This window comes from Ochotona curzoniae, unplaced genomic scaffold (genome assembly GCF_017591425.1).
Source record: "Ochotona curzoniae isolate NIBS_2020 unplaced genomic scaffold, NIBS_Ocur_1.0 scaffold_2587, whole genome shotgun sequence".
In the NCBI taxonomy this organism is placed as follows: Eukaryota; Metazoa; Chordata; class Mammalia; order Lagomorpha; family Ochotonidae; genus Ochotona; species Ochotona curzoniae.
The window spans coordinates 13,746,814-13,762,256 of NW_024467096.1; the positions used below are offsets into that span (position 1 = coordinate 13,746,814).

Sequence of the window (15,443 nt, forward strand, 5' to 3'; positions counted from 1 at the left end):
GGAGGTTTTGGGGTTTTATTTTATGTTGTTTTTCTAATTCAGATAGAACTTTAGTCTCCATCCCCAGAAATTCTGAGCCAACTGGTATTGGGTGGAGGCTGAGCACTTGTATTTTTTGCAAAAGCTCCTCAGGATTTATAATGTGCAACCTGGGTTGAGTGAAAGCCTCTGCAGTAAGCAGTGGATCATCTGCGATAAGCCACAGTGTCTTAGAACCTAAATCAGGACTTGAAGGCAGTGGGTACTGGATAAGGAAATAAATACTGACTGAATGAGGGGCAGGGAGTCATGGGTGGTTACTACAAGCAGAACAAGGGCAGGAGTAAGACTAGCCTTATGTTGATCTCCTAAAGGACTGACTAGCATTCCTCCTGACTAGGGATAGGGTTTCCCTAGAACTGGGACTTTGCAGGGCCTGGTGTGGGTGCCCCACAGTGAGAGAAGGGTAGTGTGGGGAATCTCAAACAGTAATGACAACTGAGCCTGATGGAAAATGTCTTGTATTTATTCAGTGGCTCCTGTTCTTCCACCACTTACAGATGGTGATGACTTTGCACTAAAGGGGAGAATAATGGATGAAGGGGGCAAGGAGTTGGGATAATTACACAAGTGAGATATACAGAGTACAGGGTGGCATTCCAGGTCCTCTTTCTACCTTCCCATCATCCCCATTCTACACACCCACTACCAGTGTATGTCTTCTCCCAGACCAAATCATATTGCATTTCATTCTTAAATTTTTATTTTCCTCTGATTTGAGAAACACAGAGACAGAGATAGAGACAGAAGAAATTCTATTTCCTGATTCTATTCTCTGAAATGTCCACAATAGCCAGGGGGCGGATTATGCATAAGCAAGGCGCCTGGAACTGAATCCAGGGCTCCTGTCTGGGTACAGGGATCCAACTGCTTGAGTCAGCATCACTGCCTCACAGGATGCATAGTAACAGGAAGATAGAATCAGAAGTGGAACTAGGACTCCAACACAGGCATTCCAATATGGAATGCTCGTGTCTGAAGTGGCATCTTAACCACAGTACCAAGCACCTGTCCCCTTGCACCCCACATATCCCCATCTGTGGCAAAGCACTTTGTGTCTTCAGTGCTCCCTCTCTTGCTCAAGACATTCCATCCCTTTGGTTCTAGACGGGCCATCAGTTTTTGGCTAGGGCATCACACCTGGCCAAAGTGGAAAAATCACTCAACTACAGCTTTCACAGAACAAACCTAAAAAGGAAACAAAATACCTTAAGAGGCCAAGCCTCATCAATGTTCTAGCCATGAGCCCTGCTAAGAATCACAGACTTGGTCCCTGAATTCTGAAAACCCTCCATTAGAAATTTTTGTCTCCCAAGGTTTCCGTGCTATTGCTAAACCTCTTTCATCTAAGCCACCCATAAACTCGCTGCCAGTTCATAGGCTGTGGAAGACCTAGCCACACAGGACTCCAACCCAACACCAGTTTTCCAGCAGGCTGACCCTGGAATCTGTCGGGTATGCAGGGAAGCTGGAATCTGGGACCCTGTAAAGTAGAAGCCAGAGTCCTCATGGCCCCAGCAGCAAGGGGACAATGTGGTGTCACCTCTCCTCTCCCTTCATGGGAAACCTCTGCAATGTGCGTGCAGGCAGAGCTGCACATGAGGCTAACACAGAAAACAAAGACGTCAACTTAGGCTGCAACTACAGGACAAGGAGATAATAATGAGGTGGGGTGGGAAGGAGGTAAGAGGTGTACAGTGGAGCTCATTGCTGTAGCAATGTCTATGGAGGTCACCTAAAACCATAGATTGCATTTTTTAGAAGCAATTTTTTTTCCTACAGAACTCTTAAATGGAATTCCATCTAAGTGTGTCCTAATAGAAGCAAGAGGAGAAAGCTCGAGTTGGAGATGAGCAACTGGTCTGGGAGCTGGAAAACCACTCAGTCTACCTTCTAAGCCCAAAAGTCACCTACCCAGATCTTGGGGGTTCTGGGTTTCACTTTCAAAAGTCAATGAACTAGCCAAACCTTCAACTTCATAAATAGGAAATCTGAATAACTCCAGAGTTCCTAATCAGTCAGTGGTGCTACTGGAACTCAATCCCATTCCTAATCCAGACCTCTCCTCATTGCTTTCCTCCCACCAGATGAATGCCCGCGTGCCCACCAGGGTCAGGCACACCAAGGGCATCTTAGACGGAGCTGCTGAAAGAGAACTGCAGGTAGATAATCAGCAGCAGGACGGTGGCCCAAAACAAGCACCAAGGGATGGAGAAGAAGTTGCAGCCCGAACCTTCCTCGGTCTGCGGCTTGGTGGGACTCGGTGCCCGGGAGAAGGTGTAAGTGGTCGCCTCCTCCTCCAGCAGCTTCTCACTGGGTTTCCAGTGCACGATGCCCTCCTGGCAGGCCTCGCAGAACTCGCCACGATGCCGCCGGTTGTCCTGGCGGCTGGCCACGTGGATGCGGTACTGGCCGCCACGCTCGCCATAGCACTGCTCACGCAGGCTGGTGATGAGGTTGTCCACCAGGCTCTCGATGTTCTCCTCCAGCATGCTCGACTCGTCCAGCCGCGCCGTGCCGCACTCGTAGCACAGCTGCTTGAAGACGCGCATGCGCACTGAGCCTGCCCGCTGGGCGCGGTCCAGGTGCATGTGGAAGAGGATGACCACGTGGGGCGACTGCCAGGTGTGCCAGCACCAGGAGCAGTGGAACCTGCGGACAGAGGTAAAGATGGTATCTCCTCCTAGCGACAGCCTGCCCTGGGGAGGAGAAAGGAGAGGGCGGGTCCTGTGCCTAGAAGCAGAGGCGGAGTGTTTATTGCCCTGTGGGTTCCTTAGCTTGGAGGCTAGCGGGATCTGACCTCCTCTTGGCAAGCACCCTAGGGATTCCAGCGATGCCCTCAAGAGCCTGGCCTTGGAGCCACCTGGCACTCAGCAGTACCCTGGAACCTATCTTCCACATCTCTCCTATTTTCAGCTCCCTGCAAGCCAGATCTACGCCACCCTGCACCTGGATGCTTCAAAGGGCCGCTCAGCTCTCTGGTTCTCAGGCCAATGAATGCACAAACTGGAACTGGAGGCAGAGACACACTCCTCTGGATTCATTAGCTTTCCCGTGGAGGCCACCTAGCCCGCCCCTTGTGGGTACCTTTGGGACTGGAGCCAAGAATCAGCATTGCTCTTCTCCCTTCCAATTTTCCAAAGGCTTCTGCTACCTCCTCCCCAGTGCCACCCCACAAGCGGGCCCTGGGTACCACTCCTCATCTGGGCAGTTCATACGGTACACCCAATAAAGGCTTACTGCTCACATCTTTAAGTCTGACTATGGGAATGGCCAGCACCAGGAACAAATCAACTCTATGCCTTCATGTCCATGCTGACTTTGACCTGGTGACATACAGCCCAGGAGCTAGTGACACCATGATCATCTGCCTGCCCCTGACCAGTGCCAGCCAAGCCATCCAAAGACTTGGAAGCAGAGGCAGTCTGGCAGTCTATGTCTGAAGTGACCCCCTGAAGGCCATGGTTTCCTGGGTCAGCCTGGAGCCAGCTGGAGGAGCACAAGTCACCATCCAGGTCTGCGAAAGCCACAAGGCTTTCCCACTCAGCTCCTCAGCCTTTCAGGTCTTTATAAAGCTCCTTGGCCCTTTGCACTGCTGCTGTGAGTTGATTTAGGAGTTTTGTTTTCATTCTTATGCCTTCTCACTTACTCACATTGTTTGGGAAAACCATTTTCCACTCTTAGACTAGGCTACAAAATTTAGATTGAAAAATATCACAGACATAGAGCATAAACAACCCATCCATGATACACAGATAGTCAAAGGCAGAGCCAGCATCCAGCACCTAGAGGTGTCCAGTGATACTTCTCCAATTGAATTACACTGAACAGATTCAGATGAACCAATGAGCCTTGCTTTTGAGCCCCTGGCTGCAGCATGAAGCTGCCAACTGGCTACAATTTCGTGCTATTTTCAGCCTGAAACCAGCACATTGTGCTGATGTCCCAAGGTCAAGTCTTCACAACCAATAGGCAAGAATGCTAGAAGGCCATCTCAGATATTACCAGACATGCAAGCACAAATCACCTAGGGATTTTCTGAAAATACAGCCTTGATTTCAAGTCCAGGATGGCATCCAAAGTCCTGCCTCTGCAGCAACTTGCAGGTAGTGCTAGTTCTGCCACTCCCTGAACCAAAAGACACAGGTCTGTGCTGCCTGCTCATGTTGCAAATGGAGAGTGAGGTCCAAGCAGGAACCTGAATAACTCAAGGGCTGTGAGCTAAGGGTAGAGCCAGGTTCTAGCAGACCTCAAATGTTCCATAGGTTCAGTTAAATCACAGATCTCCTGGACCCATGGACCTCAAGTCCCTCTCGTCTCTGCTTTCAACTACTTTTTGAAAGATTTAAAAATCTGCAATCATATAAAATGTCTACATTTAGGATTCATATATTCTACCAGGTGTGAAAACTTGAGAATCAAACAGAAAATACACAGGTGAAGAGCTCAATAGAAAAGCTGAATCAAACTCAGGTGTCCTGGCTCCCCATTAGAGACTTATTCTCTGCCACACAGTCTACACTACTCTAACAGGAAGATCAAAGATAGATACTGAGTCCTATGTGTCTCCAGCTCTCCTTGCAAAGTGCCCACAGCTAGGCAGCCAGGGTTCTGCCTGCATGCTCTGATTTCCTGGGCTACTCACCTGCCTGAGGCATGCAGTTCCAAGTACTGTTTCCAGCCAGGGGCCAACACATTATGCTTGAGGTTGGGGTCTATGATGAGGTCCCAACTGTCTGCTGGCTTTGCTTCTTCCATCTTCTCGTAGAAGACCTTCTTCCATTCACCTGTGGTCACACTTTTACACATGGTCTCGTCAGGGGTGAGGGAGGGCAGGCTACACTTTAGTGAGGGCAAAGAGAAGGAAGGCAGGTGCAGGGCAGGGCAGCGCAGTCTCCACGGTCTAAAAATCCTCATCGACAGGACTAGAAGGAAGCAGGACCTTGCTCCCGCCTTTGTCCGCAGTGGAACCTGTTGCCACAGCAACCAGGCAAGGTGCCAGGAGACAGAGCTTGGGGAGAAAGAACTCTCCAAAGGAGGTTATCCCAGGGCCCTGAACTCCAGCTATGGAGGCAGGTTTCTGGGTCTGGCTGACCTGAGATAGTAGCAGATCTGACGAGAGACTGAGCTTCCAACTGTCTCACCCTGGTCTGCAAAGGGCATGGAGAAGTGAGGACTTGGGAGCAGGTTCGATTTCACCTTGCTTCCCCTGGAGGCATCATCATCAGCTGGCTGCTATGGTAACCATGATGCCTTAGGGAGTCAAGGAGAAATAAGAAAGGGGAAGAGGTAGACTCATTAGTAGATAAAGCAATAATAATAAACTCTTCTTCTGTATGCCGCTATCTCTTGACCAGGACTTCGCCAAGTGCAGAATGCAGTTGGAGGTCTCTTAAACCACACTTATTTGTTGTTGCTTGGAACTGTCTAGAGGAAGCAAGGCTCATATCCAAATCCATTTGACCTAATAACAATCTATTCTTGTACTCATTTCAATCATATCCACTTATCAAGCTTGGAGCCAGGGTATTGTAACTAGATCTATATCCAGGAAACATAATGGAATGGGATTCCTGCTATAATGGCCATGAACAAGAGCAGCCTCCTGTGCCCAAAGGCAGGAACCATTGCATCAGCCAGCCAGCCAGAAGTAGACAGGATAGTTTCCAAGATGATTACAGAAGACAGAAGGGGAGTACAAGTTCCACACAAAACAATCTGTACTGCAGATGCCCCTGTGGTAATTTTTTAAAATAAAGTATTTGCCCTTAAGTTAGGTCTGTCAATTTAAAAAATATATATTAAAAATAGGAAAAATTACAACAAATAAAAAAAAGTAATATTTCTACTGAAGATGAGTGATATTGATATCATGAGGTACATGTTTTATCTATAAAACACTTTAAATAACAATATACCAGGAAAACTTTCCTAGGTCATTGATAATCCATAGTAATGCTGATATGGGAGAACTAGGCAGGGAGCTAGATAGGAATAAGTAAGAAATTCAGTTACAGAGAGAGAAGGGAAGAGAAAGAGATCTTCCATCTGCTTATTCACTTCCCAAATGGATGCAACAGTCAGAACTGGGCTGGGCTAATACATGCAAGGAACTTTTTCTGTGTCTCACATGTGGGTGGCTTCTGCTGCTTTCCTAAGTGCATTACCAGAAAACTAGATTGAAAGTGGAGAGCTGTGGCACAAATTGGTGCCAATACAGAATGTTGGCATCACAGGTGATGCTTTAATGTCCTATGCCACAACACAGGCCCCTGAGCTGGAATTTCTGTCAGCTCTGCATCATAACTCTATCCCCGTGCCTTTTGGTCTAGCAGGCCCATTTTTATATGATGCATCTCTGACTTATTGGAGTTAGGAAGAAGACCGTGATGGCCATGTGGAGGTTAAGTTTCGTGTGAAGATACCATAAAACTCAGAAAACCTCATACATGCTAATCACCTGATTTATATATTCAATTATGGAGCCATGGTCTGTCTCACAAATGAGCCTGGTAACTTGGGAGAGGGCCCTTGTTTAACTCTGGGTTTGGGACAAGGCTTTTGTGTTCTTTGGTCTGATCCCATTCTCCTCATGGATAACTCTGACTCACTATGATGGGCATCTCTCCATGTGGGATGGCCCACACTCATGTGTAGTGCATACTCACTCTCTTTCTCTTTTAAATAAATCCTGCTCCCATTTGCATACAGTATTGATGTCTCTGCTTTGAATTCTTATTTTTTTGACAGAAAGTACCTGGAACAGAGTAAGAAACATAGGATCATGAAAATACCTTACAGACTGCTTACCTGTGTTCTATTTTATGAATGTTCATAATTTGTTTAGCCAATACTGCATTTGGGAACATTAACATTTTATCTCAGTTTCCCACAGTTACACTCTTCTACCAATGTGCATAAAACTTATCAACAGCATTCTGGTTGTGAGAGACAATGGTTTCTGAAACCAGAAAACTTATCCCTTGCCTCTACTCTCTGCACAAGTAAGTTATATAGAGCAAAATACAAACAGGCTTTTCAAACAGCACAAATTAAAGATAACCTGCAAATCTTGAAGTTTAAAAGTGAAAAGAAGGGCCTAAAAGTCCAGCCCCCAGGGCCAGCACAGTGATGTTTCAGACTAAACCTCTTCCTGCAAACACTGGCACCCCATATGGGCATTGATTCATGTGCCAGTTGCTCCACTTCCAAACCAGCTCTCTGCTTATGGTCTGGGAAAGCAGAGGAGGATGGTCCAAGTTCTTGGACTCCTGCAACCATGTGGGAGACTGAGAGGGGGCTCCTGACCTCTAGATATGGATCAGCTCAGCTCTAGTCATTGCAGCACTTTGGGGAGTAAAACAATGAATGGAAAACCTCTCTCTCTCTCTCTCTCTCTCTCTCTCTCTCTCTGTAAAATCTGCCTTTCAAATAAAAATAAATAGATCTTTTTAAGTCCAGTCTCCCACATGATACCAGACACCATCTTTCTAATGCTCCTTCGGCCTCTGCATGATTGTTTGATGCCTGGATTTATGTAAATTGAGCCTCTGTTTAGTCCTGTGAGCAACAGATAATAGAGAAGGAATATCTGTAGTGAGTAACAGCAGAGGCTCTAGAATCACTTCTATTATTTTTCTGAATTGAGCATGTCCTCATGGGTAAAGGTATACTCTAGCATGTGTATATATTTGTCATCACTTTAAGATTCTTTCAGCTTACAGTTAGGAGGTTACAGTTCAGGGTTGGGCCAACCCCTGGTCATGGCAGATGCAGAACAGTAATCACTTGATGAGCCAGAATACAGAAAAACGAGCAAGGTAAAACGTGAACTCAAGCAATAATCAAATGTCTCTGGATAACCACTCTTGGAAGATACGCCCCAACCTAAACACCTCTAACCAGATCCCTCTTTCAAATGTCTTAAGGATATCAAGTCTCCACCCTTAATCCATAAACCATTACAAAAAATATGTCCTTCTCTAATACATGCAATCAATTTCATTCCCAAAAATCTCAACAAATCTTGACTTAGTGCAATAATAATTCAAAAGTTCACAGTCTTCTCTGAGACACAAGAGACTCTCTTAGCTGTCAACCTTATCATTAAAAACATATCACATGCTTCTAAGATGCAATGGTGAGACGATGGGTGTATATTTTCACTTCAAACGGAAAAGACAAGAAAACAGAAAAGATTCACAAGATACAAGCAAGACTGAAAGCTTGCAAGGCAAACATTAAGTCCTAAACTTGTGTCTTTTATTCTGGACATGCTGCAGTGGTTGCCAGTCCTGCCTCCCAGAGCTTTGCTACTCATAGCCCTTGTTTCACAAAGATGAAATCTGGCTGGAATCCTCCATACCTCCATTGTGCTGCTGGTCTTTGCACATGTGCTACTCACTGAGGCTGCACATTGATTTCTGCAGCTCTCCCAGGCTAGCCTGTCACACTGCTGATAACTTTATGTAGTATCTCATGTCATTAGCACCTCGACTACTGGAGGTTTTCTTTGCAACTCCACTTCCACAGCTTCACTATACGTTACTTTACATAAGGGTTCCAGCCCTGAAACATGGCTCTCTGCCTGGCCTACAAGGCTTCCCTTTAAAATTTTGGTGGAAGTTGTTATGGCACCATAACTATTGTATTCTGCATGTTGGCAAAGCCAGCAGCACATGAACAACACTCAGGTTGGCCACCTTCAGGAGCCATACCCCGACCTGCCAAGCCCCAATCCTCCTGAGGCTCCTTTGTAAAGGAACTCTCTACTGGAATACCCTTGAACTTGATTTGAACTTCTATATCTCTGTTGGCCTGTGGTGGAAAGGGCAAACTCACAAGATCTCAGAAATGTCTTCATGGTCTTTGTTTCAGTGTCTTGGTCATTTGCACATAGCTTCCTTTTGCATGAATTTTCTCTGTCAAGAAGTTTCTTGATAATACACCGCTTTCTTTTCATTGCTTCTCTGGCCAGGCTGCCAGTTTTTTAAAATCTTTCTGCTCTGTTCTCTCTTGCTCCTCATTCAAAGAGCAGCCATTAACACTCATTCTGCAGCCTGGACAACTGGCTGCCTTGATGTTTCTTCTTCCAAAAATATAGTCCACCATCTTTAATTTCAGCCTCCCACAAACTCTCAGGACAGAGACACAATATATGTGACAAGAGTGAGGTTATCCAAGCCTGCTAAATATTGGCCACACCTTCAGTGGATGGCACGGGAATTGTCTAGCTAGTTCCTAACAGGTTGAGAGACCACCAATGGGGAACATCCATGCAAGTTTCTGCCCAAATAAAAGGAGGTCAGGGAATGCTTAAAATCTCAAGATCCTTTAGAAAAGATTTGCTATGTCTCCCTCTATCCTTTCAAGAAACACTGCTATCTCCAGGCTCCCTCCTGGGAGGTACTTTCCCTTTCCCTATTCTTTCTATGTTCACCTGGTCACTTTGCAAATAAAACTTCTTTGTCTGCAACTGATTCCTGCCTTTTTATTTCTATACTATGTTGAAGAAAGAATCCACCATGCTTTTCTGATAACAGTTCGCAATAAGATTTCTATCTAAAACCTCACACGAGTATGCCCTTTTATTGTCATCCACATTTGTACCAACATTCTGTCCTCAATCATCAGAATTGCTCATGAAGCTCAGTATGTGTCTCCAAACTTCTCTGACTTTTCCCAGTAAGTCAACTCCAAAGCCTCCACCACATCTTCAGGTATAGTTAATAGCAATGATCCTACTTCTCAATATCAAATTTCTGTTTCTCCACTTTTCATTAGTTTAACTACAATACCCAAGAAGAGCTTCTTGGGAAAGAAAACAGTTATTCTAGCTGACATTTCGGAAGTTACTGGGACTTCCATGATGGCTCAGTTGGCTAATTCTCCCCTTCAAGCCCTGGCATTGCATATGGGCACCAGTTAGTGCCCCAATTACTTCACTTCCCATTCAGCTCCATGCTATGGCCTCAAAAAGCAGCAGTAGAGGAATGTCCAAAGTCATGGGACCCTGGACCCATTGGGAGACCTGGAGGAAATGCCTGGCTTCCAATCAGCTCAGCTCTGGACATTGCAGCCATTTGAGAAATAAACCAGTAAATGAAAGATCTTTCCCTCTGTCTCTCCATTCTGTAACTCTCCCTTTCCAATAAACATAAGTAAATCTTAACCAAAACAATGTGGGAAGTAATAATTAAGGATCAGATGGCTCCTCATGCCACAGCTGATAGAAGCTGGTCATGGTGGGTCTGAGAAAGTGATTACATGGTTAACCAGGAAACAGATAGACAGAAAAGTAAAACTTAAGTCAAAATATTAATCAGCCTTCTCTCAAGAGCCACCCTCTGAGGGTACACCTCAATGACCTAAAATAACCCAACCCCATTTCTCAGATGCCACAATTAGATCAAATCTCTACCCTTAATCCAAAAGCCATTAACATGAAGACATCAAAGTTTAAGACATAAATCTTGGGGAGATAAGTCTACTCAACCCATAGCATGAGGTAAAGTATATGCTATTATCTTCTATAAATACATTTTAATTTGCATATTGATGCTGTGGAGATGTGAATTGTCTCGATTACAGCTCCTTTCTCACACAGAGGTAAGAATTCTAAGCAGAGACATACTTGAAGGTGCTCGAAGTGCAAACAAGATTTATTTCATAGATGATAAAGTGAACAAATATTCATGTGTGAGCATGGGAGGAACATCCATCAGAGGATCAGAGGATCACCCAAAGTAAAGAGGAGGAGAAAGAAAAACCTGAAGGGCACCCCCAACCATGTCCCAGATGAAATGAGGACTCTGCTGCATTTCCAACCTCTTCTACAAATATGATGTGATTCTTCAGGAGGCTGAAGCCATTTGGGAAGCTTCTGGCACCTCCACAAACTGCATATGGAGTTTAATATCCTTATGATCCACACACAACTCTCCTTTCTTATTGCTGGATGAGACACAGGGGCATCTTGTAAAGGTGGGTGATTTTGACTAACACAGAGGTAACATTCTGTTCTAGAGCTGTAAGATTCCCAGCTCACTCAACTTTAGCTAGCTGCCTACCTATCTACATTATGTCAATAACAGCAATCAGTTGTGGAACTTACTGGGTCCCTGGCATTATCTTAAGTACTTTGTCTATATTAATATAGCTCACCCTAATAATGGTCGTATAGAGTATCAGTAGCAATTCAGTTTGTTCCAATATGTGAGCTAAAGCATACAGGTTCTATAAACAGTCCAAGACACAACAAACTGGAATCTGAACCTATATTACTACCTCCAAATTCCAGCCTTTAACAATGCTCTGCCCAACAAGAACGCATCACCTGCTAATTAAAAATGTGCTTCTCTCTTCTCATTGTATGCTATGATCTTTCTAAATGACAAGAATTAGAAATGAAATATGTATCCTTTTAGCAGGCTACACTGAAGCCACAGCCCCTCTTCTGGAGGAAGAATGGCTTATATTTGTGCTTCCACAAGCTCCCTGCTTCTAATGAACATGCTGTCATCATTGCTGGACTTGGTAAAACAAAAATGTCCACAGACCCTTGAAACTCGGTATAAATATTATAGAGCTGCAAAACATTTATTTCTTACCAAAGCAATTATAGTTCAGAAAGTCATACCCAGTTATGCCAACTGGTGAAGATTTAACTATTTGATACCAGTTACCCTGGTTTAGTGAAACAAACACAGCCCTGGGAATTAAAAGACAAAAACAGATACCCCAGGTCTGCTACTGGGTGGTTTTGTGACCTTGGGCAAGTCACTTCCTTTTTCTTGATCTCATTTCTCTATCTTTTCAAAAAATTAAAGTCAATGACAACTCAAAGGCTCACTCTGTAGCCACATATTGTTTCAAAAAGCTTTATACTTAGAAGGAGACCTCTGGAGGGGAGAAACTTACAAGAGTCTCACCCAGTGATATCTTGAGCAGTTACATATTTAAAGAGCTCTGACAATTGTCACTACCGCATTTGCACTAGAGACAGTAGGGGAAGAAATTAAGTTTAGAGCCATAGAATCTTAATACTGGGAAGGACCTTGAAGTTCTCTGAGAGCCTACATTAAAGTTCTTAACACTTCGAGTTAATACTCATGCCTCTGACTGATGGCAATAGACATACAGATAATCAGCCTCAGAGTTGTAATAAAAGCCCCTGGCCAAGGTGAAAGTGGAGGCTGGAGTCCTCCTCAGAAAATGTGTGAAGCTGAGACAAATCTGAAGAGTGTTGCTTAATCTCCAGAACTAAGTATTTTGTTGCTACAATAGACGCTGTTATGAAAAACAAGTAGACAGAAAGTAAGAATCACCATAGATATGTGTGTGTCTGTGTGTGTGCTTATGTATGCATCCAGCTGATGCAATCCCCATTGGCACAAATTAAGTTTAATTTAAAACCTGAGCTTGCTATGCAGAGGTCAGTGTCACACATCCTTCTGTGAAACAGTGTTTTCCCTCACAGAACTATTTCTATCCAGACAAAAGACACTGCGGTGTTAAAACTTTCTCTTGATCTAATTATTTCTGGATCCACAATTTCAAGATTGCCAATCTAGACATTTTTGATCTCTAAAGCAGGAGAGCCCCAATTTTTGTGGAGAAAAGGCAAAAAGTTAAGATTGCTGATGCAGCACTGGAGACAACTTTGACAAAGCTGTTTGCTTTTCTACCCCCAGTAAATTCTCAGAACTAAGAAAAATAGCACTGCATTTTGGATTCAAATTCAAAGCATATATCACATTATTCCATCCCTGGCAAGAGAGGACTCAAAGTTAGTTCTATAATTGAGTCTTCCAACAATCAACTCACTGCCTTTTCTAGCTAGCTGCTTCACAGTGATGGGTGGTAAGTACAAACAATGAATGTCAGGAACTTTAAAATGAATCAGAAATGGTGCTATATTGAATATCACAATGGAAAAAAAGATAGCCATTAAAATCACAGCTAAATGCCCAAAAATTGACATGGTGACTGGACATGATTCCACGAGAGACTAACTAACAACCTCGTGACAGGTTAACCACATTTAATCATTTTCATGGGAGGCGAGACCAAGCTTTGTCTTCACTGGAATACAGTTACTACAGATGTGGCTTCTCCTTCCTTCCCCACAATACTCTGACAATGTGGACTTTCTTATTCACTTATCATTTCGGCTTTCTCCCACCAAGAGGGTTGGTTTCCAAGAAGAAAGAAATGTCTAGTCTTCTTAAGGCTAAGGCAAGAAATTATAGAGCATCACACCTGATAATGTTAGTCAAGACAATCACAAAAATAGACTGGTTTTAGGGGATGGGAAATAAATCCCTCCTGATGAAACACCTACCGAATAGGAAGGAATTGAAGATAGTCATCTTTGAAGACTTGACACTATAACTGATCATTTTTCCTCATCCTCCAAAAAAGCTGTGCACCTTGAGGAAGCTATATCAAAAATCTAAAACTAGATTTTGACATCATTTTGCTAACTAAGCAAATTAAGGATCAGAGAAGTAAAGGAGCCAAAGAGTTAGCTGCTCTGCCCAGCCCAATTCTGAAACAGCCAGAAGGAAGCAGAATGGCTATTCCCTTTGGAGCACAGCAATGGTGGTTTTTTGTCCATTACCACACACCTCTACATGTCTGATTCACGATCTATAGGAATCCCTACCTCTCTAATCTCTCCTACTACTACTACAGACGTTGAGTTTTTCTTGTAAGTTGCCACTCAATTTCCTCAGGCCTTGGTGTAGCCATTGCATTGGAGAGAACAACATCAGAGTCATATCTGTATTTTACAACTCCAGATTTTTCAGCCTCAGTCCCAAGTCCAAATTCCCCTAGTCTTCAGGCTCTTGAACTCCTACCTTTGTAAAATTCTATACTTACTTTTTGGAAACATAACCTGATCTTTGAAAAGACTCTGCATCAGGAACTGGTTTTTTTATGATTTATTCATTTTTATTTGAAAGGCAGATTTATAGAAAGAAGGAAAGACATCCGATGGTTCACTCCATAAATGGCCACCACAGCCAGAACTGAGACAATGGCTGGTATTGAGGGTTACTATCAAAGTTCAAAAATAACTGATACCCACTGAGAGTCGGGCAGTTAGCCAGCCTGAACATGCACACCCCTGGGTACTGAGAGCTCACCCTCCAGAGACAATAGTTCCAATCCTGCCTGATGGAAAGAGCTTCTTTTCTTTGTGCCACCATATCACTCCCTGAAACCTTGACTTGCTGTGCCTTGCAAGACAGAGCACTTAATAAAGATAAAACCTATGGTAGACAGACCACAAGTATTAGCTACTTTTAGAGAAGAAAGGAGTGTGTTATAGTGGTTTTTTTTTTTTATGTTAGGTACCTGTGCTTATAATTTGCATTGCCAGAACACTATTTGTTTAACTTTTTAAAAACAAAAGGTTTCATGAAAAATATCTTGTATTGAATTCAGACAGTTTCAGGAGAAGTATGGTGTATTCTATTCTCAGCACAAATCTTTTGCAATGGCATAATCACCTCAATTTGCTAATGAGAGTGTTATGGAAATCTTCAAGCACATATAAAAGTGAAACAAACAATGAAACTCCACATACATGCCACCCAGCTTTAGCACTCATCAGTAGTTTGCTATTCCTGGATATTCCCTGTACACAATTTCTGAGAATGCAGATAAAATCATAAATTGATAACTGGTGCACAGATGTTTGTTGTATTATTGTTTCCAGCTTCTTATATTTTAAATATTTCCATATCCAAAGGTAAATAACCTTCCTTGTTTATTGTGTTAGAGTTCTTTGGAGAAAAAGAACAATAGAGATTGATTGGCTGATTATAAGGAATTACCTCATAAGTCATGTGGACTCCGGTGTCATGTTATGTAAGAGGCGGCCCCATAACCCCTCACCTAAGGAGTTTGGCATCTCTTACCTTGCAATTTAGATGGTATGCTTACTTTTTTTTAATTTTATCATTGTTTAAATCATATTTCAGACATCCAAGAACTAGTCCTCTGAAAACAACTGGTATCTAATACGACTAAGTGTTGCCTATATATACCTTGTATGCATAGCTTCATGAGCCTATCTAGTAGGTACCTACAGCTGTGAACTCCCAAACTACAGGAGACAGAGCATTAACAAACCAAAAGAGCATGCAGGAGAGCAATGGGAAGACTGCGTTCTGTCGCTGCTACGTGACTGACCTCCCCGATCCTGCGCATGTGTCCCTAGTATCAGCAGAACTCTACCACATCATCTCAAAGTTCCCTCCCTGCTGTAAGAATTTGTGGCTCACAACTGTATGAAACACCTACAGCTTTGATAAAAGCAAGATACTATCCCAAATTGCCCTAGGTACACAGAATCATAAATAAGGAATTCTTTTCTATTTTCCCTATAAGGAGAT

The 15,443-nt window shown here is 43.5% G+C and overlaps 1 protein-coding gene across 1 annotated transcript; it reads right to left on the minus strand.

The window, feature by feature from the left end:
- Positions 1 to 2,149: 2,149 nt before the first annotated feature.
- RTP1 (receptor transporter protein 1) lies at positions 2,150 to 4,956 on the minus strand. The gene is made up of 2 exons (XM_041003014.1): positions 4,685 to 4,956; positions 2,150 to 2,691 (listed from the first exon to the last, which is right to left on the minus strand). The coding sequence occupies exons 1-2, from the start codon at positions 4,954 to 4,956 to the stop codon at positions 2,172 to 2,174; spliced, it is 792 nt and encodes a 263-aa protein (XP_040858948.1). The 3' UTR covers positions 2,150 to 2,171.
- Between the last annotated feature and the right edge of the window lie 10,487 nt (positions 4,957 to 15,443).